Source organism: Cordyceps fumosorosea (assembly GCF_001636725.1).
Source record: "Cordyceps fumosorosea ARSEF 2679 chromosome Unknown scaffold_23, whole genome shotgun sequence".
Lineage (NCBI taxonomy): Eukaryota > Fungi > Ascomycota > Sordariomycetes > Hypocreales > Cordycipitaceae > Cordyceps > Cordyceps fumosorosea.
In genome coordinates this window covers 253,940-279,335 of record NW_017387323.1, presented here as the reverse complement: position 1 = coordinate 279,335, position 25,396 = coordinate 253,940, and the positions used below count along the sequence as shown (strand labels likewise).

The 25,396-nt window shown below is 55.1% G+C and overlaps 12 protein-coding genes across 12 annotated transcripts in view; 5 read left to right on the top strand and 7 right to left on the bottom strand.

Moving 5' to 3' along the window:
- Window positions 1-684, top strand: part of ISF_07660 (rRNA processing protein Utp6) — a gene marked incomplete at both ends in the record, with an annotated part of 1,210 nt that extends 526 nt beyond the window's left edge. Inside the window, one exon of the mRNA XM_018851263.1 lies at window positions 4-684. Coding sequence (XP_018701573.1) covers window positions 4-684 — 681 coding nt within the window. The remainder of the gene's footprint in view (window positions 1-3) is intronic.
- A 328-nt stretch (window positions 685-1,012) lies between these two features.
- Window positions 1,013-7,776, bottom strand: ISF_07659 (DNA polymerase epsilon; the record flags this gene model as incomplete). The annotated part of the gene is made up of 3 exons (XM_018851262.1): window positions 1,013-6,912; window positions 6,966-7,114; window positions 7,169-7,776. 3 exons carry the CDS (start codon window positions 7,774-7,776, stop codon window positions 1,013-1,015), a joined length of 6,657 nt encoding a protein of 2,218 aa, XP_018701572.1.
- Window positions 7,777-8,856: 1,080 nt separating this feature from the next.
- On the top strand, window positions 8,857-9,445 carry ISF_07658 (Cox20/FAM36A; the record flags this gene model as incomplete). Its single annotated transcript, XM_018851261.1, has 2 exons — window positions 8,857-9,145; window positions 9,207-9,445. 2 exons carry the CDS (start codon window positions 8,857-8,859, stop codon window positions 9,443-9,445), a joined length of 528 nt encoding a protein of 175 aa, XP_018701571.1.
- Window positions 9,446-9,819: 374 nt separating this feature from the next.
- ISF_07657 (hypothetical protein) lies at window positions 9,820-10,653 on the bottom strand (the record flags this gene model as incomplete). Its single annotated transcript, XM_018851260.1, has 1 exon — window positions 9,820-10,653. One exon carries the CDS (start codon window positions 10,651-10,653, stop codon window positions 9,820-9,822), a length of 834 nt encoding a protein of 277 aa, XP_018701570.1.
- A 1,085-nt stretch (window positions 10,654-11,738) lies between these two features.
- On the top strand, window positions 11,739-12,779 carry ISF_07656 (Aldose 1-epimerase, subgroup; the record flags this gene model as incomplete). Its single annotated transcript, XM_018851259.1, has 1 exon — window positions 11,739-12,779. One exon carries the CDS (start codon window positions 11,739-11,741, stop codon window positions 12,777-12,779), a length of 1,041 nt encoding a protein of 346 aa, XP_018701569.1.
- A 203-nt stretch (window positions 12,780-12,982) lies between these two features.
- Window positions 12,983-13,708, bottom strand: ISF_07655 (hypothetical protein; the record flags this gene model as incomplete). The annotated part of the gene is made up of 1 exon (XM_018851258.1): window positions 12,983-13,708. One exon carries the CDS (start codon window positions 13,706-13,708, stop codon window positions 12,983-12,985), a length of 726 nt encoding a protein of 241 aa, XP_018701568.1.
- Window positions 13,709-14,005: 297 nt separating this feature from the next.
- On the bottom strand, window positions 14,006-15,053 carry ISF_07654 (UPF0135 protein; the record flags this gene model as incomplete). The annotated part of the gene is made up of 3 exons (XM_018851257.1): window positions 14,006-14,670; window positions 14,725-14,894; window positions 14,959-15,053. The coding sequence occupies 3 exons, from the start codon at window positions 15,051-15,053 to the stop codon at window positions 14,006-14,008; spliced, it is 930 nt and encodes a 309-aa protein (XP_018701567.1).
- Window positions 15,054-15,594: 541 nt separating this feature from the next.
- ISF_07653 (BolA domain protein) lies at window positions 15,595-16,047 on the top strand (the record flags this gene model as incomplete). Its single annotated transcript, XM_018851256.1, has 1 exon — window positions 15,595-16,047. The coding sequence occupies one exon, from the start codon at window positions 15,595-15,597 to the stop codon at window positions 16,045-16,047; it is 453 nt and encodes a 150-aa protein (XP_018701566.1).
- A 316-nt stretch (window positions 16,048-16,363) lies between these two features.
- ISF_07652 (AP-1 complex subunit beta-1) lies at window positions 16,364-18,793 on the bottom strand (the record flags this gene model as incomplete). Its single annotated transcript, XM_018851255.1, has 4 exons — window positions 16,364-16,993; window positions 17,046-17,222; window positions 17,271-18,477; window positions 18,564-18,793. The coding sequence occupies 4 exons, from the start codon at window positions 18,791-18,793 to the stop codon at window positions 16,364-16,366; spliced, it is 2,244 nt and encodes a 747-aa protein (XP_018701565.1).
- Window positions 18,794-19,554: 761 nt separating this feature from the next.
- On the bottom strand, window positions 19,555-22,204 carry ISF_07651 (DNA ligase, ATP-dependent; the record flags this gene model as incomplete). The annotated part of the gene is made up of 3 exons (XM_018851254.1): window positions 19,555-20,499; window positions 20,542-21,525; window positions 21,575-22,204. 3 exons carry the CDS (start codon window positions 22,202-22,204, stop codon window positions 19,555-19,557), a joined length of 2,559 nt encoding a protein of 852 aa, XP_018701564.1.
- A 371-nt stretch (window positions 22,205-22,575) lies between these two features.
- On the top strand, window positions 22,576-23,510 carry ISF_07650 (Translation initiation factor 3, subunit 12, eukaryotic; the record flags this gene model as incomplete). Its single annotated transcript, XM_018851253.1, has 2 exons — window positions 22,576-22,739; window positions 22,976-23,510. The coding sequence occupies 2 exons, from the start codon at window positions 22,576-22,578 to the stop codon at window positions 23,508-23,510; spliced, it is 699 nt and encodes a 232-aa protein (XP_018701563.1).
- A 434-nt stretch (window positions 23,511-23,944) lies between these two features.
- ISF_07649 (PDCD2 domain protein) lies at window positions 23,945-25,336 on the bottom strand (the record flags this gene model as incomplete). Its single annotated transcript, XM_018851252.1, has 1 exon — window positions 23,945-25,336. The coding sequence occupies one exon, from the start codon at window positions 25,334-25,336 to the stop codon at window positions 23,945-23,947; it is 1,392 nt and encodes a 463-aa protein (XP_018701562.1).
- Window positions 25,337-25,396: the final 60 nt, after the last annotated feature.

Genomic DNA, 25,396 nt, shown 5'->3' with positions numbered 1-25,396 from the left:
GAGCTCTGGGCCGCCGCCGGCCGCCGCGCCGCGCACGTCGGCGACATGCCGGCCGCGCGCGCCTACTTCATGCGCGGATGCCGCTTCTGCACCGCCGATGATCGGCTCTGGATCGAGTACGCGCGCTGCGAGATGGAGTGGCTGGCGAGGATGGAGGACAAGAAGGGCAAGGGCAAGGGCGCGACGGAGCGCCGGACGGACGACGACGAGGAGCTGCGGATAGATGACAGCGATGCGGAGGATGAGGACGAGGACGGCGTCATCCTGCCGGAGCCGACCAGGGCGCAGGCCAAGGTCATCGACGACGACGCCGCGCAGCGCCTCGCCGCCAAGGGCAACCCGGCGCTCGACGGCGCCATCCCCGTCGCCATATTCGACGTCGCGCGCAAGCAGGCGTTCTTCGCGCCCGCTGTCGCCGAGCGCTTCTTCCTCATGCTCGGGCCCTTCCGGTCGCGCGCGCCCGCGTCGCACGCCCGCACGGCCGAGTTCCCGCGCGGCCTGCGCGAGTCGCTGTCGCGGCTGGCGTCGCAGCTCGCGGCGACGACGGACCGCGCCGCGCTGGTGCGCAGGACCGAGGCCTGGATCGATGAGTGCCTGGCTGTCGAGGGGCTCGACGAGGCCATCAGGACGGTATTGGAGCACACGAGGAGCAGCCTTGCCGAGGAGGAGGAGGAGGAGGAGTGAAACGGTGGAGGGCAGTGAGGGAAAAATATATTTCATCGCATTTTACGAAGCTGTAGGTTTTCTATTCGGTGTTTGTTGCATTTTGCTACCCTCGGAGTTTTTGTTTGTATGCACGTTTTTATTCAGCTACATGTATAAAATGCTGGACAAGAATAATACATGACCAATGCAATGTGACTTGTTCTCTCTAACCAAAACATCACAACGCCTGAGAAGCCCTCGATAATACTTTGGTTGCCACCGTCAATCCCCGTCCGTTCCCAGTTGCCCATTATTTCAAAAAAAAAAACGCCAGCATGAACCTCGTCACGTCATCATCTTTGATCTTTTACATACCCTCGCTGAAGCGACTGGCAACATCCGAGAGCATCCTAAGGTCGTAATACTTGGCCACACGCCGAATAACGGCAAGTTTGCGCGCAATCTCCTGCCTCGACACCGTCTCCTTCCATTCACCGCTGCAAGTGCAGCGCTCCATGAAATCATTCTGCCTCAGCGCACCGCAGCGCACGCACTTGAGATCTTGTGTCGCCCACTCGACCGTCCAGCCCTCCACCATGGCCAGCAGCCGCTCCTCAATCGTCACCCGGTCGTACTCGGCACCGCAGAAGGGGCAGTGCCAGCCTGCTCCGTTGGCGGCACCGCCCGCGCTGAGAAGCTCCTCATCGCGGCAAAAGTCCAGCTCGCGCGCCATGGTGCAGCTGTCGCACGAGAACTGCGACAGCTTCAAGCTCTCGGACGGATTCGCAAAGGTGCCTTCCTTAGAGAACTCTCGCACCTCGAAGAGCGCGAGGAGCTCTTTGCGCAACAGTCGTGCTTCCAGGGTGATATTCTTGTCGAGAGAGAGGATCTGCATGAGTGATTTGACGAGTTCAAGGATTGCGTTGCGCGGACGCAAGTGAGAGCCCGGTAGGTCAGGGAACGAGTAGTCTCCGGCAAGCTCTGGATGCAGCAGCTCACGCTTCTGCTGAGCTATCAACTTCGTGATGACCTTCTTTAGCGGTTTTTCGTAGTTGCTTCCGAGAATGATCTGGCTGTCTTCGTTTTCAATGTTGCGGACAGGCAGCTGTGTGAGTCGAGGCGTCGAGTCTGGGCCATTTGTTGCTTGGCGCTTCAGCCCGTGCATGAGTTGAATAAACTCAACGACCCAGGTTTGAAAGGTGGGTTCCAGGCGCTTTGGCAAGAATGATGCCATTTGCCAGTGCATGATCGTCTCCAAAGGCTGCTCATCGGCCTCCACAACCTCTTGACATGCCTTGCCTCCATAGTTGAACTCGTCGTACCAGACCAAGTAGTCCCAGTACTCTTTGATCTCCAGATCGATAAAGTGGAAAAGTGGTTTGCTCTTGATCGACTTGATAATGTATTGACTGTAGGCGAAAGCATTTCCAACTTCGGCTTTGGTTGTCTGCAGAATGAGTCGATTTGCATTGGCAAACACAACCTGGGAGCCAACGCGGCGGAAGTCGCCCATGAGCTGCTGGAATGCCTTTCTCGACATCATCTGTACGTAGTAATGGAGACTACGGTCGTACATGAACGAATCGGGATTCTCGACCCAGCGAACCAGGTGTTGTACCATAACATCTGCCATGGTACTTCCCCGGCAGGCTTCGGCCCACCAGGCCTTCACCATCTCGCGCAGAACCAAGACAGCTGAGTGGGAAAATGCGTTGTCCGGCACGAAGCTGTTTGGATCATCTGCGGAAGGGTTGAATGCTACTGATTCAGCACCCTCAAGCTCATTTACCAAGGACGACGTCAATATGGTGTTAATCGCGAGGTTACGAACATCCAAATCGATACAGACAGACGAGTAGGTGCCGGGATTGTTAACATTCGCCATCTTGACAACATCAAGAGGGCTGAGAAGGTCATCCTTCTCGTGGCCAGCATGGTCGGGACGAGACCCGGGCGACCACCACAGCACGATCTTGTTCGCCTGCAGACGCCTGGCGTAGGCAATGTCAATCAAGTAACGAGGATCATCCCGCTCCAAGTTGCACAGCGGTACGTCGCCATAGCGAGCGAGTGCCGTGAGATGCAAAATCCACGAGCCAAGACCAAGGTAGTGTCCCAGTAGACGTCTGGCGACGACAGTTTGCCAGCCTAGTGGAGGCAGAGAACTGTCTGACACATCGTACTTGAGCGGCAGGATGGGAAACTCTCCCAGGACAGGAACGTCGTTGATCAATAAGTTGCGTTGCAAGGACTGAATGACCAGCATCTGCGGGCGATGTTCCTCCTTGCGCATCTGCTTAACGACATCTCCAATCTCGAGATGAGCCTTGCGTCTCGTAGTCATCTGTGTAATCTTGAAAGTCACTTTCTCTTTGTATGTGAAGCAATCTTGCCAATTTGTGCCAGCAGCCTCTTCCGCTCGCTTCGACAACATTTCAGAATACATGCGTGTGATGTTGGGCAAGTCTTGGCCAGAGTCGCGATTTTTGTGCAAAATGATAATGTTGGCCTTGTCCGAAGTGGTCGAAAAGATGCCAAAGATCTGGCGATCGCCGGCAGTAATATGAGAAATGTAAATATAGGCCAACGGCGACGAGTCGAGGTATGTTCTTGTTTTGGTAGGTCGCTTAAGGCTACCGAGATCAAAGCCATGCTCAAGACCTTTACCCAGCACGGCGTTTTGCTGCTCATCAATCGTGCACAGGTTTCCAAGGCGAAGCACAGCGCGGACATTGAGGGGGACCTGCTTCTCATAGACACCCTCAACGCTTGGGTGGTGGAAGAGGGAAGAGAACTTTGTTGCCTCGTTGTAATATGTTTCCTCAGAGACCAAGAGTCTGAACAGATAGCTGGATGGATGGCCATTGGGCAAGGTGTAGTTGGCTTGCTCAACCTCGCAGCCCTCAATCTCAATGTCGGGTAGCTTCTTACCGCGCAGGTTAATGAATATTTGTCGTGGAACGCGGATCTTGAGAGTGTGAATTCTGGCATCGATGAGAACAAATGCCGTCACAATTCCGGGAGTGTCTGTTAAGCGCAGCTGAAGCAACTGCCATGTGTTCATGAAGGTCAAGTGTGCTTGCTTCATGAAAGTTTGCTGAATGTTGCTTCCGGCATGGCCTCTCCTTTCACCAAAGAGTTGGCGGCGACGAACGCGAGCCTGCTTTTGAAGCTTCCACTTCTTTTTCTGGTACTCGAGAAAGCTCACGTAGTCCTCGGACGGGCTGGGCATAGCCTTGGGGAGGGCTGCCATTGGATCAGCAGTCTCAACAGGCTCTGGCGATTTGCGCTTCTGTGAAATAGGGGCTGGCTGTGACGAGGCAATCGCTGCATTGATTGGCTTTGGCTTCAACAGCTTAGCACCGTAGTCTTCCATGTCGTCCATGCGGGCGCTACTCAGGTTAGTAATGTCACCCAGAGGCTCCTTATGAAACAGATCAGTGAGCTTCTTTTGCTTCATCTTGTCCTCCTTGATGTTGATTCGTCGCTGGAGCCAGTCGGGATGAGCCACACGCGGAACAGGATTGCGGACTTTCTGTAGCGCTGCCGGAATTGTTATAAGCTTCTGGATGACGGAGCCGAGTCGCTCAAGATAATAATCCCAGTCCAAGAGTGCACGGGGATCGGTATCAGCGGGTTCTTCCTTCAGCCACTTCTTTAAATACGTGCGTTTGATGGATTCTTCGGCAGAGAAGATGGCAACAGGAACAGCTCTTTCAGTGACAGGAGCGTTTCTGGGGCGAGCGCAGATGATGAACTTGCAGTTCAGTCCCTTGTCTTTGACCATCTGCTCTCCCAAGAAATCGGCTAAACGCTTCGCGGTGGTAATACTCGTCGACTTTTGACTTCCATACTCCTCCAATGTTTTTGACATGCTTCGATTTTCAGAAATCAGCTCCATCAACTCTTCGTCGGCCAAAGTCGCTCCTTTGCTATGTAAAACGTCCAACCACCTGTTGGCCACCTTTGCCACTGCTGCGTAGCACTGGGCCAGATCCTCACCTTCAAGAAAAAACTTGAAGATTTGTTGCTGAAAGATCTTGATAAGCTTTAGCTCACCACGTCTCTTGACCTCGAATCCCTTCAGTTCAGCTAGACTACCGTCATCGTTGAAGACGGCATATCGCTTCTTCAAGTTTTTATCCTCCTCCTTTGAGGTAGGCAGAATCATAGCCCTGTAAGGACCATCGACTTCGAAAAAGATGGAGTTGTCGCTGTGAGTCTCGTACTTGAATGTCTTTTGATCCGTAAGTGTCTGGTATTGGTGATTTGTGAATTTGTCGTGGACCAGATGATTCAACATGACACAAGGGTAGGAAATGTTGAGTTTCTTGCCATTCTTGAGCTTGAAAGCAAAGTTTTCGGGGAACGTAGCGGGAAGCATGCACCAAATACCATCGGTATCCAGCTCCAGCGGTCGTCCAAGTCTCTCAACCAGTTGTCTAGCGAGTTGAATGATGGTGGCTCCAGTCAAACAGGTAACACCAGCCATTTCCATCGAGTACCAGCGAGAACCTTTTCTCATGACATAGCCATAAAATGAGTTCAGAATAACCTTGTGCGCAAGCTGCAGCGAGTCGTAAAGAATGATCATCTTCTTTGCTGCATCGACTTCGCTCGCTAACGCCCCAGAGGACTTTAACGAATCGGTCTTCCCTTTCCACACCTTTGCCTTGCCTTTGTAGTCGTATCGTCGATCACGGAAATCACGGACGGTGTTGATGTAAAACGGGTTTTCTCTCTGACAAATGATGGCCTCTCGAACGATGGTTGTAGAATCGTGAATCTTGTGGTAAACCTTCTGCGAGTAGAGTTGCAGTCGTTTTCTGACTAGATTGGCCCGCTCATCTGCTGGAAGCTCCTCGAATGTGCGCATTGGTGAATTTGGATATTTGCCGGGGAATTTCTCATTCTCTAGAGCATTTCTGATCATGTTGTACTCGTTACGCTTTGCCGGTAGGTATTCACCTCGCCATGCCCAAGGTAGTCGTCTGTCGCAGGTTTTGCCAGGTCGGTTGAAATCACATGCCGCACAGTCAGACTCTGTAATCATAGAGTCAGGCTGTAAACGATTTGTTGTCATAATGTTGGGATACATGGAGGCAACATCAAGATGGTAGATGAGCGGCCGCTCGTGTCGATTGGGCGTCTCCTTCAAGAGATTGAGCCTTTCAAGGATTTGTGCCTTCACCTCGTCATAGTTCTCGACATCATCGAGAGACTTCTTTTCCTCAACAGTAATAACGAATTCTAACGCGGCGTCGATGTCCTTGATCAGCTCATCGACCGCACCAGTGTCCACAGAAAAGTCGACCGGAATATCAGCACGGAAGACACCAGCCTCGATACTCTCAACGTGACCTCCGACATATGTTTCCGAGTCAAGAAGATGGCCATCCCAAAAGGCTTCTTTTGGTGCAACATGTTTGTTTGGTAGCACAATTTCTCTCTGATATGCTTGGACCATGAGAAGCATCTCGCAAAGGGTTCCTGTTCCTTTCCGTAGGGTGTCGTCGCCCCCAAGAGGCAAAATGGTGCAAAGAGAGAAGATGAATGGGTGAATATACTTCATGTACAGGTAGTATGTAGCCACGGCATCTGAAACTGAGTATTCGGCAAGCGTCTGCGGCCGTTCGCTAGCATATGGTGTCATGAGTTCAGGATCGAGTTCGTCGGGGTCGTAGCCGAGCTTCGCAACGGTGACTGCTTTCAAACCGCGAGATCCTTGAGGAAGATACGAGTCTCTGTTCACCCAGTGGAAGCAGTCCATGTGGACACTGTAGTTGCACTTGTATTGCTCGTCGCTGTCTCTCTTCCAGCCGATTTCGTGGTACATGTCAATGCCGTTGACACTCGCTCTGGCTTCGACGAAGGGCCAATCGAAAAAATCACCGTTGTAAGTTGCAATAACGGTGGGACGAGCCTCTTTGACGTGAGCAAAGAAGCGCTCCAGCGTTGCCTTTTCGTCGGGTTCGTTGAAAATCATGAACGAGCCAGGATATTCTGGTTTCGGTGTATAGTCAAAGTCACCGATGTCTTCCGAGATGATTTCGCGGTTTGTGATGAGGAATCCTTGGCCATCAATCATGTATGATATCATCATGACTTGATCTATTGTCGCGTCGGGGAATTTGAGAGGAAGTTTCGTCGTTTCGATATCAAATGCGAGCACGACGGGTTCGGCGGGCAGTGATCTCTGGGCATTTGGCAGGATCTTTGTTACGCCGTGCTTGACGTTCACAAAATACCACTTTCCAACTCGTATATCTAGCAAAGTGTAAGCTTCGGTGAGTACCCGAGTTGCGCCGCCTCATTCATACCTAAGTCTATCATTACTCGTACATGGTAGGGGACGTCATACTCGCGCAAGTCGACGATGTAGTCGCTAGCGTCTGAGTATGAGTCTGCCATGTGCCGTTCGTCCGCTTGTACATCGTCAAACAGGTCGAAGTTGCCGTTTCCATTGGCACTGAAAGCGTAAATTGTTAGCCAAGTCTACACATGTTACCTGCAGCGTACTCACGTAGCGACCTCGGCGTATGCGTCCATGGCACTCATATTCTTCTTGTTCTTTTCGGCGATGGGCATAATTTCTTTTCTGGCAGCCATCAAGTCGTTGACATTGGCGAAGTTGAGCTGGATGTATGTGCGGCGATACCCTAGTAAGTGATTGGGCATGCTCAAATCATCCTTTTCCACTCTCTGCATCGACTTGACAACACCGCCGCCAGGGACCCTCTTCGCCCATTCTTCGACTTCGGATTCGCGGCCGCGCTTTACAGCGATGAGGAAGTATGGGTCGTACTCGACGGTTGCCTTGAAAGTCGAGCCGTCGTGCTCGATAAAGTAGCAGTCGAGGGCAGCTCGTCCGGCGGGCAATCTATCGTCCTCAATCGCCGTGGGCTGTACGTTGACAAGCCAGCCTTCTTTGCGCTTGGCGGTTTCGCAGCGGGCGAAGCCCATGTTCTCGTCAATGGTTTGCGCCAGCCTGGTGCGCTCCCATCTCTCGTCTGCAGATGTGCCCTCGGCTCGAGAGGAGGCGGCGAATGTCCGCGTTCGGTTGCCATGATAGGCAGATTTGCCGCCTCGGCGGAAACCCTTTTGCGGCTGTCGAAGGCTTGTGTTGGGCATTGTGAGGTGGCTCGCCGCGCGGGCTGCCTTTGGTATCTGAGGGTGCCGAGGAGATGAATAGCTCTATGCCGACATGGGTGGTGAGGTTATAGAAGCCGGTGGAGAGGTATGCGGAATCCTGGCAATTGGTGTAGTAGCCCTCTTGGTTGTTGATTTGAGAGAATGTGGACAGTATGAGGTGTCGTTCAAGGACGTAGGACAACGTAGGTGTGGCACTAGGCAACGTCTTGTCTACCTCTACCTAGAGCTGGGTTTCTGGTGCCAGGGAGAGACGCGTTTTGACGCGTAAAGCCTGACACGCTGCTTAATAGGTGCCCCACCCATCAATTTGTCCTCTCGTTCGGTTCATTAAAGAATGATGTATGCCGTTCCGCTGTTTACACGGAAAAGTTGTTCAACCATTCAATTGCTAATACCAGCTGAACGCTCAAATTTGGTCACCAAGTTCGCTTTGAAATGTCTGCCACCCCCAGGTACGCAGATGCACGATACGTCTACTGAAATGTGAAGGAGACATGTACCCACTAAAGTCGCGATTAGCACAAGGTATTACAGCTTGTTGGCGGGCTGGCACTGATATGGCCGGGGCCGTCCACCAGTGGCATTCTTTGCAATCAAATGCTTGCTTATGAAGTTTTTCTTTGATAGGCCAAGACCTACATGATATGACCTTGAAATCGTTACGTGGTGGCGCCCCTCGTCATCATCTTTACCGTTGCCTGCGTTGATGGTTTCGGCAACTCCAATAGGGACATACTGAAGTCTTAAAAAGTCAATTGAAATAAATTAAAAGTCAAACAGTCAACCTTTGTATTCTTGCAATTGGATGTACTTTAGATCATGGGAGCTCGTGACAATTAGAAGCCTCAACGCCTCGAACATTTCCTGGCGCCCACCTTTTTGAGAGTGGATCTTCAACATCAAGCCATCTCCAAACCGACTCCAAAATCTACTTCTACCGCGAATCCTCACCGGATCTTGCACGCACCGGCCCCTTGCAACCACAGACTGACCGGGCAACTCCCGCACACTAATAGCCACCTCTCTGGACGACCGATCGAAGCCTCGCGACGGCAAACCATGGCCGGCGACGACCAGCCGAACGCGCCGCAAGGCCTGACGCTCCCCACCTCCGTCAGCGGCAAGCCTGTCCAGGCCGCCTGGTCGGCGCCCCTGCGGCCCGCCGACGACCCCTCCTCGGGCAATGCGAGCGCGAGCACGAGCAAGCGGCCGACGATAGCGGACGCGGTCGCGAGCATCAAATCAGAAGACTTTGCCAAGGTCGCCAACACCCCGTGCTCCCGGAACGGTTTCATGACGGGCATCGTCACGGGCGCGGCGGCCGGCGGTCTGAAGCTGGTAGTCCGAGGTAAGGGGAACTTGGAACATGTGAGAAGGAGGGTAATTCTTGAATGCTGACGACTTTGCAGCAAATTGGGTCGGGGCCGCCAACTGGGCGGTCGGCATGTTCGTGGTCGGGGCCACTGCGTCGTACGAATACTGCCAGTACAGCAGACGAGTCGAGAAGCGAAACATGAAGCGCGCGGTTGAGGTGCATGCGGAGAACCAGCGCATGCAGGCGAAGAAGATGGCAGAGCAACGGGAGCGGGCAAAGAAGCTCGAGGAGGAACGCAAAGCCGCCGAAAGGAGATGGTATAAATTTTGGTAACGGGGAGTTGTATCAATACGAAACAGGAGTTTTGTTTTTTTAGGGTTGGAAACCATGTATCATTATGTGTATATTGAAATACCACCAGTCTTGCTGCCCTGTCGGCTGTGGCCGTAGAACGAAAGAAGGCCAGTATCGTCCGCTCAAACACAGTGAATCGGTGCTGAATAAACTCGAAACAACCCAAAGAATGATCAAATAGAAAACTTCGTGCTTGCACTAAGGACACTTGAAAAATAGCACCAAGAATAAAAGAACTCCCTAATAGATGTACTCCAAAGGGGCAGCTGGTCCATCGCCGGGAACCCAGATAGTCACTCTGCTGTAACTTGCCGCCAAATTGACAAAGGAAAAAGACAGTCGTAAAGGATCCGCTAGATAGTAACGGCTATGTTTTGAATTTCCGAGTCGCTGAATCGGACCTTTCTGGGCGACGTCTTGCTGATGCCGGACGGGGACGCTCCCTCGCGGCGCCGCTGGCTTCGCCTCGTGCGCGCCTCGCTCTCCTCACGCCTGCGGTACTCGTTGATCTGCTGCCTGCGGCGGAGGGAGCGCGCGTGCGCGATGGCGGGCGACGGCCGGAACCCGATGCCATTGACGCCGGTGCCGTCGTCGTCCTTGTCGTCGGGGTCGTAGACGGTGATTTCGTCGTCGTGCCACGTCAACGCGGCGCGGACCGGGTCCACGATGTGCGGCTCCCCATCGTCGTCGTCGTCGTCACTGCCGCCGCCGTTCGCGTCCGCTTCCAGCCGCGCGCTCTTGTTCAACCTGAGGGGCGGTGTTCCTGCCCGCCGCCTCGACGCCGGCGCAGACTCCCGCGTGGGGGAGGAGTCTTGTCCGCCCACGCTGCCAGGGAGTTGGACAACTGCGACTGTTTTGGGACCGGGGGGTTCTACTGGCGCCAGAATGGTGGCATCGGAAACGTCGCTCATGGGCTCGTCGGGCTTCTGGCGCTTGGCGGGAAGTTCGTCGGCGGCATCATCGGCGGCGCCTCTGGAGCCCGCCAGGTCGCCAACCCCACCCCCGCTACCGCTCTGCAGATCCAGGCCCTTGAAGCGATGAGCTACCGTGGTTCTTGGGCTGCTGCTGCCATCTTCGGCTGTGTCTTCCTTGCTGATGCTGAATGTGAATGGTATGGGCGTGAGCGGCGTCTCTTGTCCGCGTTTGCGCTTCCTGGGAGTCTGAAACGGAGGAGATGACGAGGCCATGATGGGTTGCTGGCTAACTGCAGGATTTCGTCAAGGCTGTGGCCCGCAAGTGATCACATCACCATCTTCCAAGATGTAGGGAGAAAAAAAAAGGAACGGGAGATGCTTTGGAAATGTGTCCTCGGAGGTCTTGATTACCCAAATGACGAAAAGGACTTCAACTACAGCAAGTGATGCTGAGAGGGCAAGAAATGTCACTGCAAGTTGCAGACAACAAGCGCAGGTACATACCTGGCTGGTGGGGCACGGACTTTGGGGATGACAGGCGATGCGCTGGCTGATGAGAGGAAATGGTGGCGCCTCTTGGAATAGAGTCAGCAGAGGAAAGTGTCCGAGTGCTTTATTAGTGGTGTCGGCGGACTGTGATGGTGCTAGTTGAGGTTGAGAGCCTGGCCAGCTGAGGCAAATTTCATTGCACGACGGTGAGAAGTAAAGAAAGTCATGCAAGCCACCAGGTACCTTGCTTGTTGACGGGTCGCATATCGGCATTGAAATCAGGTTACAGCCAAGACGGGTTCGCCGATACAGCGAGGCTTGGGCTCTCATATACCTACCTATGTAGGTATGCAGCTAGGTAGCAAACGGAACCTCGCTGATCTATGTATTGCTACCTAGTGGAGATTAGATTTATGACACGAAATCGTGAATTGACATTATTAAATACATGCCGGCCCTCCTCGCCCTGGAGAGTGCGATGCGTGCAGTTTAAAGTTGCAGTGTGTGGGTAGGTAAGTTAGTACGTGATACACTTGGTGTTGACACCAATTCTTAGCAGTTGCCCGCAACTCTGTCCATCCAAACAATATTTCCGCAGGACCATACATACAAACATACCTACACGTCAGATGACGAAGCCATTGTGCAACTAAAACGTGGACCAGTGCCAACCCTTGGTGTGGAAGTTACTCCGCACCATCACGTCAAACTAAATAAAGAGCTCACTCACCACTTCGCTTGCCAAGCTCGCTCCATCATCTCACGGTAGCCATCATCTTTCATCTGACAATCACATCTTGGCGTTTCAAACCCCTCTACCGACCGTGTTCGTTTCATCCGCACACCAGCTGAAACGGTTTCACCCGACCATGGCCACAGACGCTACCTTCAGCTTTCTGCCGCTCGGCGCCATCATCCAGACCTTCAACGTCAACGGCATCAACATCGTCCAGGGCTTCCCTACGCAGGAGCTCTACGTGAAGCACAATAGCCCCTACTTCGGAGAGACCATCGGCCGCGTGGCCAATAGGATCAAGGGCGCCCGGCTCGACAGCGTCAACGGGAGAGCGTGGCCGCTGGCCGCCAACAACAGCGGCAACACGCTGCACGGCGGCAACGTCGGCTGGGGCAAGCGCATCTGGCAGGGCCCGACGCCGGTCGGCGTGCGCCAGATCCCCGGCGTCGACGGCCTGCAGGGCGGCGAGAGCGTCCAGTTCACGCTCGTGAGCGCGGACGGTGACGAGGGCTTCCCCGGCGCGCTCGCCGTCAGCGTGGTGTACACGGCAGGCACGCAGCCGCTCGCCGACGGCCGGGAGGCGACCGTCCTAGGAATCGAGTACGAGGCGCGGCTGGTCGGCGACGGCGCCGACGAGACCGTCATCAACATGACGAACCACTCGTACTTTAACCTCGGCGGCGCCGACGCGACCACCATCGCCGGCACGCAGGTCACCCTCCACGACACCCAGTACCTCCCCGTAGACCCCACCGGCGTGCCCACCCGCGGCCCGGTGGCCTTTCCCGGCGTCGACGTCGGCAGGCCGATCGAGCTCGGCGCCGAGGCACCCGCGTTCGACAACTGCTTCACGACGACGGCGGAGCCCGCCGCCGTGCCCGTCGACACGCGCGCGGGGCCGCTGCGGCTGCACCTCGCGGCCACGCACCCCGCGACCGGCATCCACCTGCAGGTCCTCAGCACCGAGCCGTCGTTCCAGTTCTACACGGGCGACTTCACCGACGCGCCGGCCGTCGGCCCCGGCGCCCCGGCTCGCGGCGCGCGCTCCGCGTTTTGCTGCGAGCCGGGCCGCTGGGTCAACGCGCCCAACGTGCCCGAGTGGAAGAACATGACGCTGCTGAGAAAGGGTGAGACGTATGGCGCGCGAATCGTGTACAAGGCCTGGGTAGAATAAAGCAACTAGTAGTAGTTTTCTTTTTCCAAAAGAAAAGCAATAAAAGTAGCAGCTGAAGTACATGATAGTAATGGTTGATGTCAAGATCCGGCCGATAGTCCGACATTTGTGTCTGAAAAGAAACATGTTGCCTCAAAACGCCTTGCACAAACCTCCTTTTTGCGCCGTCCAACATGCCAACGAAAAAGGTGTGGCACAGATGATTAACCAGAATCAGAATCGCTGTCGTCGCCCAGGAAAGCCAGATCCGCATGCGCTCTGCGCCGCCTAGCGGCAAAGCTCACGTCCTCGTCCTCGTCCCCCTCACCGGCACCTTTGTGCGTCTCCTCCTGCCCGTCGTCATCGTCATCGTCGCTATTGTGGTGGCTGCTACCCGCCTTCGCATCGCTGCTGTCGCTCTCGGCCACCTTCACGCCGCGACTCTTGTTGCGGCTTGCCCGCCCGCCCTTGTCCGAGCCCCAGAGGCGGTTCATCTCCTGCGCCGCCTCCGCGTCGGCTAGGAGCTCGCGCGTCTCCTTGATCTCCCGCGCTTTGGCTTCGGAGAAGCGGCCCTCCATGCCGACGTCGGCGAGCATCTTCTTGAGGTGCCGGATCTTGTCCCGCGCGTCGTCGCAATCCTTGAGTTCATGGTGCCAGAGTTTGCGCACGCCGCACTTTTTGAGCTGGCCCTGCAGCTTCTTGACTTCGGCTTCTAGGGGGTCGGAGGCTTCTGCCGCGGATTTGGACGGCTTAGAGGCCTTGGGGGCCTTTTTACCAGGCTCCTTCTTCGTCGTCTTTCTGCGCTTCCTGGCCGGCGGCTCGTCAATTACATCCGAGTATTCGTCCTCCTCGTTAATGACAGGATCTGGCGATTTCGACTCGAATTTGGCCGTTTCATTTGGCTTCTCCCCAACACTTCCCTGGTCACCCTCGGAGGACTTGTCCGACATTCAATCTAATTTAATGAGATTCTTGGATAGGCTGGTTGTTTGAATGAAGATAATTATGATGATCAGTGGTGTATTCTGCTGTTCTTGTTTACCTATCTAAAACACGTCTCTCTGCATCCGTCGCCGTTTGCGTGGATGGTTCCCACGAGAAGTGGGACCTGACGCGATTCTGGCCAATCAGAGGCCATAGTTGAGGAGCTTGCTTTCACAGGTTCAACGGAAATTGAGGTATCTCTTCATTTAGTATCCTTTTTATATGCGACCTTCGCCCCGTTACGCCTTGACCCAGCATGCCTCCTACAACTCCGTAACATCAATCACCGTAAACGGGTCCTTGTCATACTCGCTCAATATCACCTTCGCCTGCGGCACCTGCACGCGCAGCCGCGCCTCGAGCGCTGGCGCAAGCACCTGCCGCAGGTAGCTGCGCTCCGAGTTGCTGTGGAATACCTGCACGAGCGTGCGGCCCTGCTGGACGGCGCGCAGCGCCGAGTGGTGGCTCGTCTCGCCGACCACCAGCAGGTCGACATCGGCGCCCTTCAGCACATCGTACCCGCTGCCCGCGCAGACGCCGTAGCTGCGGACCCGCACGTCCGCCGGTGCCGCGGCGCCCACGGGCGACGCGACCATGACGTGCCGCAGGCCACCGAGCCGGTCGGCCAGACGCATGAGGATCTCCGCCAGGGAGACGCTAGCGTTGTCGCCGGTGAAGTGGCCGAGAGCACCGTAGCCAGCGCCGGCATGGGTCTCGGGCGCGGTCTTGCACGGCACCGCGACGGAGCGCGTGGTGGCGTGCGTGCCAGCGACGACGTCGGCGAGCCACGTGTTGAGGCCGTCGGGCGCGGCGTCGACGGCAGTGTGCGGGCAGTACACGGCGATGCCAGCGCGCATCAGACGGATGAGTGTCGACTGCTGCGGGTCCTTGTCGGTGATGGACTTGAGGCCGGAGAAGATGAACGGGTCTGCGGTGGCGTGTTAGCGTAGCACATAAGCGGATGACGAGGGAAAAGGCGTACGGTAACTGACAATGACGCTGGCGCCCTTGTCGATGGCGTCGATGGCGACTTGGTACGTTAGGTCATTCGTGACGAGCACGATGGGCTTCTTCTGGCTGGACTCTTGCTCGTGGTTGCCGACGAGTAGACCGACGTTGTCCCACGCGCGGTCCGCGATTTCCTCCGGGTATCTTTTGTGATAGCCAGACGTTAACAGGGGCGAGAATAATCTGATTGATGGGGGGAGAGGCTCACAACGCCCTCATCGAGTCGGCGACGAGTGTAGTAAACTTGGCCGGCTCGACCTGCCACGCGCCCCATGCGCCGCCTCGGTTCCCGGCAGCTGCCATGTCGTCAGACAAAGCTCGTGCAACGGTGCCACTAAAATCCCTCAGTTGGATAAATGGGCAGTTGTAAGCCAATGACCCCTCTGTGATGACGGGCGCCAAGTGACGTCGGGCTGGGCTGTGGCAGATGGTGAGGTTGCTGCGAGAGATTGACGACAGGCGTGGGTTACGGATTGACGACAGGCGTGGGTTACGAAACGCTCGCATGCCTAGCACGCTGAATACAACAAGAATGCCGCTTAATACCCCAAGGAGAAGAAGAAGAAGAAGAAGAAGAAGAAGAAGAAGGACAGTATTCAATTGTTCAAGATGAAGCAGGATGAAGGTGCCGCTAGCAAGCTTGAGTGAGGTTCAACGCAAACAGTGCCAAGCTCCACCACAAGATGAAAAACGCACACTGTGCCCAACCCGCAGTGCGGCCACACTGTGCAGGTACCCAGGCAGAGCACAACAGCTGAAGCGAATGCGCATCTAATCAATCGCATCGTTTCGACCAGCGGTTTGGGTCTGACAAACCACGACGCACGCTACACAAGCATCCAAGATGGCGCAAATAACAGACGCTAGCATGCGCGAGATCATCACCCAGCGACTCGGTGCCGTGCACGTCGAGGTCGCCGACATGTCCGGTAACGTTTTGTCCCTCTCTGCCTCTTGCCATGACTCGATGATGAGAACGAAGCCGTTCCCAAAGCCGTTCCCCCACCACCGTTTTTCTCACACGACGAATCGTTTCCTGTCCCTTTCACTAACTCGAATTTCGACAGGCGGCTGCGGTCAGGCGTTCACCTCGCTTATCGTCTCCCCGCAGTTCCACGGCCTCACCTCGCTCAAGCGCCACCGCCTCGTCAACGCAGCGCTGCGCGACGAGATCGCGGCCATCCACGCATGGACCGCCAAGTGCCAGACGCCCGAGGAGTGGGAGCGCGCGCGCGCGACCGCCGCGCCGCCCACGCTCGGCACCGTCGGCGGACAGGTCGAGGGCACGGCGCAGTGAAGGGCGGGAACGAACTTGGGCAACCCAGCCCAGTTAGTTGTTGATGACGACCGGTGAAACGATGAATTTTGGCATGATACCTAGGATTTGAGTGACTTTTTTTTTTTTTGGATGAAAATGGATGTTTCGAATTATAGAGCCATCTCACAGAGAACCAGGGCAGTTGGGCTTCGTCAGTCCTTGACTATTAAAATTTTAATATTCGTTTTTAAAAGCGAAAAGTATCTCAGCATTTAAACTATCTAGTCCCGCCAAACCAAGCGCACTTGACAATTCTCCTACCTCACGTTGTTTTCTTATTGAACCCATCATCAATCTACAGCAAGCCCAAAAGATCATCGCTTGCCCCCTGCTGCTGTTGCTGCTGCGGTTGTTGTGACGAGTCGCCCTGCACGTTCTGCAGCTGCATTGCGGGTGGCAGGGGGTCGCCGGCCGACGCACCAAAATTCATCCCCTCAAAGCCACTCATCAGGTCGTTCATGCCGCTGCTGCCGCTAGCGGAAGCCTGGCCTGCGGCGCTGCTCTGTGCCGGTGGCGCATCGAACATGCTCATCATGTCCGCCATGGCACCAGAGCCCGCTCCGGCAGCCGGGCTGGCCACGCGGTCCGGCGTCTGCGAGGCGCTGCCATGCTCACGCGAGGCCGGCGCCGCACCGTCAAAGTCAATGTCCAGCAGGTTCTCAATGTTGCTCTGCGCTCCGCTGGCGCCGTTGGCGGTCGCGACAGAGGCCGCGATGGGGTTCTCAGCGGCGTTCTGGCGCTGCTCTTGGATGGCTGCCCGTTGAATTTCGTCGGCACCGAAGCGGCCCTTGCCGACAAACGACTCGGGAGGCCTGTGGTACACGGACGCTAGCGTAGACAGCTCCATTAGCAGTTGTTCTAGAAGGGCTGGTGGCAGACTCGTCATCGTTGTCGTGATAGTGGGCTTTTGGGAGAGAATAATGTTCTAGATTTTGTTAGCCTGACTGTAGGGCACTATCACACTTCTCTTTACATACCTTGGCAACCTCCAGGTCTCCAGAGAGCAGTCTCCAGTAGACATAAGCTCTGTCGCGAATATCGGGATTGTCGTTTTCTACAGTAGCCGCTTGTAGTACCTTCTGAACAAGGTTCTGACTGTTGCTCGGCTTCTTCAAAAATAGCTTGACGACAGCCGTCAATATTTGCAGTTGAGTCTGCTTTCGCGTTAGATATCACTCGTCCTACGGTCGTAGAGGCCATACCTGGGTGAACTCCTCCATGAAACCATCTACAAAGCTTTCCAGGATCTGGTCGGCATTGTTGATCTTTTCGGCGTACTCTCCAACGATCCAGATGAGTGATCCGCGAGCTTCCGGCTCATCCAGCTCGTCAATGTATTTGCATAGAGTTGGGATGACGCCCTCGTATCCCGGGTACTTGCGCAGAATGTCCTTTATCACCACTACCACTTCTTGCACAACATAGTTGACCTTTGTGGAGATCAAGTCCTCCAGCGCCTCGACGCATTTGGCGCTGGCATTTTCAATCTTGATGGCAACCTGGCCGATCGCCTTGACGGCTCTGCGCACAAAGTCCATGTCGACTTCCAGGGCATATTCCTTGAGTTCAGAGAGAAGGTGCTCGTAATTCTTTTCGTTTGCTATTCTGACCATAATCTCGAGCTTCTGGAGTTTGAGGTAGGGAGGGTCGTTGTATTTGCAGAAAAAGACGCGGAGTTCCTTGCTGAGAATATCGGGCTTGGCCTGGAGCAAGAGATCAATGTTTCTCAGAGCAACATATTGAACTTCAGGTGCAGAGGCAACCAGCGTAACTAGAGGAGGGGCCATTTTCTTGAGGTATGAGCCCACCAGCTCGGGGTTTATCGATCTCATATGCGTAAAAACAACCTTGATAGCAGCGAGAACGACACTGGGGTTGACGTGCTGGAACTGAGGCGCTACTCTTTCGCAGATGTGCTCCGACTCTTTGACGTCGGTGGCGGCATAGGCCGCCAGGGTGCTCAGGATCGTCACGCGGCCCCATTCTGTGCACTCATTGAGGGCGAGCATCAGCTTCTTCAGCGTCGCTGGCGTAATGATGAGCGCGCTTGTCTCGGGCGCTGTCTCCGCAATCTCAGAGAGCGCCTGGACCGAGTTGGCGACGACCATGGGATTGGGGTCGCCAATCATCTCCTGCAGCGTTTCAAGGAAACCGTTTTCGATGCACATGGTTGGGTTGAGATCGAACAGCTTGGCAACGCAGATGGCGGCCGTCTTGCGAACGTATGGTGACTCGTCTCGTAACGTTTTGCGCAGCGGCTCTTCCATGTAGTCGACCATTTTATCGACCCGGATACAGCCCATGGTGCGGATAGCCAGCGCCCTGACTAGTGGGTTCGGGTCTTCGGAGTCTTGTACGAATGTGTTGACGGCGAGAATACAGAGGTCGGGGTGCGATTTCGCATAGTTCCTAGTGTTGTTGGTCAGGACACATCCCGCAAGCGCCGATTTCCACGGCCGTGGGACATAATCTAGTCGCCAACTTTATATACTCACATCAAATACAGGTAGACCAACTTCTTCTGGTCCAAATCGGCGGTCGCGATATTCTTGAGCACGTCGGGAAACAAGGCGGAGACATCCTTTCCCAGCGTCATTGCCATAATGGTCTTTTGGATCGACTCCTTACGTTCGTAGGCATACTGTGACACGAGACCGGCTCGCAGCTCAAACGTCTCTCCCTTTCGAGGCGGCGCAAAGGCGCCCCGGATGCGGTTTACCGCCATGGTTGCGATGTTCAGGCGCCGGGCAAGGAGGGGCAGCGATGACAGCGAGTGTGCAGCGTTGGGCGGGTGGGGCCTTGCGGTCTCGAAGGATTCCCTAGCGAGCGAAAACAAAAATGCCACAGCTATCGAATTGGAGGAGACGGGTTGCTGTCGGACGGCGCGCAAATCGTGGTAGCAAAGGCTCCGGCACACGTGTACCTTGGAGATCTCGAAGTTCAGGTAGCAGCTCCAGTGCGAGTGGCGCTTATCCGGTAGCCCCTACAGTTGGTGGAGTGGCCAAGCGGCGGGCCACTGGACGTTTATTATCCACCATCACAGCTTACTAAGTCAGACTTGGGGATAGCTATTTCCTTTCAACACATACTCGCAAGTTTTGTTGAGTCTCAGCAAGGGCATGATAGCCTGGTGAGAAGTCATGGTGGGTTGCTTCTATCGTTCTAATTATCGTTCTAATGTGTGGTAGGCCAACTTTCCCAACCTGCGACGGCTCTTTATCGAGTCCCGCACCGACGACGAGGAGCGTGACATTTCACGAAAAGCCGTCAGTAACAGTGTCATGCATCTGTTATTTTAAACTAATATTCCCACAGTTCTATAATGCTGTATTGTTCATGGGATCAGTGGCCATTTTCAGCCTCATTGCCCAAAAGCTCAATGCCGGCAAATGACGACGCAACGCGCAATCAGCCACCCGGCCTAATGCACAACATGTGTCCTACTATATCTATATCTCTAGCTTTCGGGGTCTTGAATCGTCAAAATTATTCGGCATCTTCGTCGGCTTCCACAGGATTGGCCCTGCTCGAAGTGCTCGCCGACGCCTCTTGTTTCCGCCACAGCCCTGCGAGAAACTCGTTCGTACTCGCCTCCTCTAAACTTTTATCGTCCCGCTTCTTCAAAAATCTCGGGAATCGCAGGCTCAATCCTCTCTCATCGCTCACCAGCCCAATGGCCGCAGTATATGTGGGACTAAGCGTAATGTCCGCGAACGCCATCTCCCATACCTCCTGCGGCTCGAACCAGACGTCTGGCATGGGACCAGAATACTCGACGAAGCTGGGCATCTGCAAACGTGTATTCTTGGGCTCTCCGGTTTCCGATCCGTCATTATAAAATGACTTGTTCGCTTTATAAAATGCGTCGGTAAATCCAGAGATGCATTTACAGACAGCCTCCAGCGTCCCCGACTCTTCGTTCCGCACAGCCAGTAGAATGGGTGACCACCACTTGGCTTTACGACCCTGGCCATGCCATCCAGCAATGGGAATCAGATCTAGAGTGTCAAAGCTGGAGCTATAGTCCTTCTTGACCTTGAGCCAAGAGTCCAGTCGCTTGTCTGGTTCATACGTTGCCAGCAACGCCTTTCGTCTCGACCTTTTCTTGGGTGGCTCATTCGACTCTGCTTCGTCTGATTTCTTGCTCCCTTTGGACTTGGATCTCCCCTTCGGCATCTGCAGCTTTGGTTCCTCCTCTTTCATCTCACCCTCTTCTCCTCCGAGATACGCTATATCGGGTAGATTATCTAAAATTTTCACCATGATGCCTTCGCATTTGCTCTCTGTCGCCGACTTGAAAAAGTCCAGTACTGTCTCTGATTCGGTCGACGTAGCGTCCAGGCTCTTAACCCAAGTGAAGCGATTGGGCACCTCAGTGAACAGCGATCGCAGTAGCTCGCGCCTCTCTCGAAACGATCGATTCAGCAGCGACTGTCCGTTTAAGTACATTAGATCAAATGAGAAAAGACATACTTGGACAGTAATGCTGCCAATCTCAACATCCTTTCGAGCTCTATTCGTGAGCGCCTGGAAGTTCTTCAGTTCGCCACTGGCACTATCCACAGCAACAACCTCTCCCTCCATGATGAAACTTGAAACGCCGTCCCCGCGTATCTTTGGTACCAGTTCCACCAGGTCCGGATACTTGTCCGTCATCAATTCGAGATGGCGGGAGAAGATGGAGACTTTGCCTCCTTCATCGCAATGTACCTGTGCTCGCTGTCCGTCATACTTATATTCGCAGGTGAAGTCGCGCCCTTGCAACTTGGTGAGCATTTCAAACAAGTCTCTTGTGATGCTTCCCAGCATTGGTCGAAGCGGGATATGGAGAGCCAGTCCACATCGGATCAGAAGTTCTTCGCACACACCAATCTCCAGGAGATTCGGGATCAGGTCATTATAATTCGGACGCTTCGCAAAACAGGCTTTGACAATTTCCTCCGCCTTGGCCCACACCTCTGCGAGTTCTTCCTTCTTCGACTTCGCTAGCAGGGATTTGTTTCGTACATCATACTCTGCGATCGCTGGCTTGGAGAGTAGAAACGCTCTGGAAAGGGCAATGAGCATTGTTGTCTTGACCGCGCCAATTCGCAGGTGCTGGCAAAGTGTTCGCACGATAAAACGACTCTCCTCACCGCCGCGGGCATCCTGAAGCAAGCGATCGACGATTCGCTGCTTCACTTCGTTGCTGCCTTGTCCCTGCGTCGTGGCAATTTTAGAAAGGGACCGATACACCCCTTTTATAGACAGCGGCTTGGGTTTCCTTAGCGTAAAGCTCTGTTTTTTCTTTGCCTCAAATGCCACATCGCCCGCATCGCCATACTTGTCGTACAGCATCTTGAGCGATCGGCTGTCCAGGCCACACACTTGCTTCAGAGCCTTGGAAATAGCCGAGCCGCCTAGGCCCAGCTCCATCGAGATATATGCCGGTGAAATGGAATTTGTTGCCAGCCACACCTACGCAATATTAGTCAACTCTGCAAAAGTTTGTGCATGCGGTACATACGGCCGGCAGGAGACTCTCGGGGTCCCCTTCGATCAGTATGCGCAAACAATTGACGAGCGTGTCCACAATCTTGATACGGCTCGCCGTCCCGCTCACGAGAACGAAGCATCGAGTCAGCAATGCGTAAGATGCGCTGCCGTCATCTCTAGACCAGTGCTGCTTGAGCTGCTCAACATATTTCGACGGCTCAAATATGAGCGGCGATTCATCCAGCGGTAGGGATATCGTCACGCCATCTTCTTCCATCCCCGCAGATTGAAGAGCGAGAGTCTTCTTCCCGCCAAAGATGGTCACCGGGGCGGGCAGCTCGGGTGCGTCCGTTTGCTGGTCTGCCGAGTTTCCCGGATCACCAGCTCCTCCGACGTCGCTTTTGGCTGAAATTTCAACGCCGTCCGACTCTTGAATGTTGAGTTGCATCGCCTCCTTGTCCCATTCGGCCTGCAGTTTGCGAGCGAGCTCCTCATCGGTTAAAGGAGCGTCATCTGGCTCACGCTGGGGGCTCCGTGGGGCAGCAGAATACCCATCACCGTTTTGCTTTTGCTTCGAAAAGAAGTACTCTAGCCCTTTGGGCGGTGGCTTTTCATTTTTCGCAGCATTGTTCAGCTTCCTCTTCTTTGCTGGGCTCGACATGTTCACGACTAACCAGACCGGCCAGTGCGAGTTGGTCCAGACGCTTCTGCGTGATTGTGTCCAATTTTCCTGTATTTCACATGCTTTCCAACATTATTCAGCCATGTTTTCTCCGAAATTGGTTACGGTTTTCATAATCACGGCTTGGTCGGGGTTCACGCGACAAGCTCAACTACATGGGCGCTGGTGATGACATCGATTGACAGCAAAACACGTGACCCTCCTACAGAGCTCCACGCTAAGCCTATTCAAGTCGCCCACAAGAAACTTGCACCACAATCTGAGTTGAATTCTTCTCGCCCAAAAAAGCCCCACCATCGTGGTTCTTCTGTCGACATCCCCTCGTTTCCCATCCACGAAGCCAGCCCAGCATGAACAGTGAAGATCCGCCCGAGAGACCGGACTACGTCTCCAACATTATCAGCGGTCTTGAGCGCTACAACCCCGAGGCCGTCAGCACCCTGGAGAACTACCTCCAGGAGCAGTGCGACCAGAAATATACCGACTGCAATGCCAACCGGACGCTGCTAAAATTGTGAGTGCATTTTCGCGGGTGGCACGTTGCCCAAGTGTTTTACCTTCCTCTGTGTTAAATGATGACTATATTTAACGTTTCCTATTATCCTGACGGTGACGGGTCATCAGCCCAGTCATGAATGACGTGAACTGTGTGTTGTCTGAAATTATACCAGCTGCTTTCCTTCCGCGACTCTGCATTCCTAATACCAGAGAGGCAATCCTTCGCTAACGCACGCATCCATCGCACTGCAGGTACCAGCTCAACCCCGATCGCATGAAGGATGAGGTCGTCACCAACATCCTCGTCAAGGCCATGACGCAGTTCCCGTCGCCGCAGTTCTCGCTCGCGCTGCACCTCATCAACCCGTCCGCCGCCGCGACCGGCGAGCTCGCCGAGGCGCTGACCAAGCTGCGCTCGCTCAACGCGCAGCTCGAAGGCGCGCAGTACGCCGACTTCTGGGCGGACCTCGACGGCGACGACCTGTGCGCCGACCTCATTGCCGACATTGCAGGCTTTGAGGATGCAGTCCGCCAGCGCATTGCTACACTCGTGGCCCAGGCCTTCCGCGCCGTCGACGTCGCGCACCTCGAGGGCTGGCTCGGCCTGAACCAGGACAAGACGCGCAGGTTCGTCACCGAGGTTGTTGGCTGGACGGTGGGCGAGGATGGCGTCATCCAGGTTCCGGCTAACCCGGACAATGAGGCCAAGAAGGCGGAAATTAGAGAGGACGTCAACATTGAGCAGTTTTCTAGGGTCATTCGACGCACCTGGGAGGAGACTGTATAAAGTGTCGGCGGCTTGCTTTGGGGTTGGGGGCTTACATGGGGAATCTTTATGAAAAAGAGACGAAGGACATTGACATATCTCATGACATTACGGAAAGTTAACGTATTTTCATGGAGTGGGAAGGGCCTAAGCTCTGGCGTTTTTCAACAGGTCATTTCATGGTTTAAAAGTGAAAGCGAATACATCTAGATCTTATAGTTGCTGGGAGCAGCGAATTTGATCCGAACAAAAAAATCAAAAAGCTGTCAGCCACTCATCCTCGTTCTCGTCCCTCGTGTATGCGCGTGGGTATTAATCGGTTTCCATTTACTTCTATCATGATTCTTATGTATGTCGAGTGCTATCCTCAATCCACGGCCAACTCCTTTTTATTGGCCAGCGTTTGTTCCTGTCTTCTTCATGATTCATGTGCATACATATCAAGTCACTCGCCCTTAGCACTTCTTCTCCCCTTCCTCTTCCCACTGCACGCCCGCCCACTCCTCGAGATACCCGGCCTCGCCTTCCGCGAGGTACCCCGGCACGCAGTCCCTCTCACAAACGCCCACCACCACCGTGCACCACTCCATGCCCTCGAAGCCCGCGCCCTCCTCCTCGGCCTCGAGCTCCGCGATGGCGTGCGGCGTCAGCTGCACCTCGAACGTCCTGCGCCCGCCGCACCCGCCGCACCGCGGCATTCCCCGCCCGCCGCCGGCCGGCAGCAGCGTGCGGCCGACGGCGTCCGTCTTGGAGCACAGCAGCGGCGTGCCGCCAAACTCGTACCGGATGACCTGCTCCGGGTTCTGTGCGAGGCGGTCGGCGAACTTTTGAAATGTCGTGTCCATAGCGCTCTCAAAGGCCTCCCTGTCCGCAGCAGACGTCGTCTCAGGCGCGTCGGCGTCTTCGATGCGCGCGTTAGCGGGGAGCGGCATGTCGGCCGGCTCCGGCTCTAGTGTTTCGTAGTCGGCGTCGGCGAGGTATAGCGTGGGGTACGGCATGGGCTGCTGCGCCGCGGTGGGCCACGGCTCCGAGGCTGGGGGCCGGATGGCGTCCGTCTTGGGGGAATCTATGGAAAGCGTCTCGGCAAAGGTCTTGGGCAGGTCCTTGCCGTCTTTAGCCGGTGTGGCGGTCATCTTCGTATTGGTCGTCGGGGCAGGCGCGGCGGTGGCCGGTTGGGAAGAGAACGGGTTTGCTGCACTGAACGGGTTGGTGCTGACAGCGCCGTTAGAAGAAGAGCTGAACGGATTCGCATTCGACGAGAACGGGTTCACGCTCCCCGTCGTCGGCGGTCCACCCCCAAAAAGGGCATCGCCAAGGCGCGGCTTGGGCTGCTCTGACTCCATTCGCTTTTCCTCCGCCTGCTTCCTTGCCTCCTTCTCCTCCTCTTCCCTTTCCCTCTTCTTCTTCTCCGTCGCCGCAGAGCCGTCGTCCTTCCAGACGCGGACGCCACGCAGAGCGCGCACGCTGCCCTCGCGGCGGCGGCAGCTTGCGCGCTGGCAGGCAAATACGTATATGCGGCGGTCGTGGTTGGGGAAGCGCTCGGGCAGCTCTCCGTTGAGCTGCAGCAGCAGGACCATGAGGTCCTTGCAGACCTTGCACCGGGCCAGCGCCGCCGATGGGGCCTTGTCCGCGTCGAGCCATTCCTGGAACAAGACAAGCGGCGTGGTCAGCACTTTGGAGGGCAGTGGTGGGATGGAGGGGCAGGAGCAGCAGAGGGAAAGAGAGCTTACCGGACGGCCACCGATGCGGCTTATGGTATCTTCATCGGCATCTTTCGAGGCATAGCCTAGAAGAACATTTGTCTCAGCAAACTCGCCATCTGACGAGTCAGAGTCGTAATCGGCCATGTTGTGTTGTATACTTCGTTGTAGGTGCTTTTGTAGATGGTGGGGTCAAGTTTTTTTTTT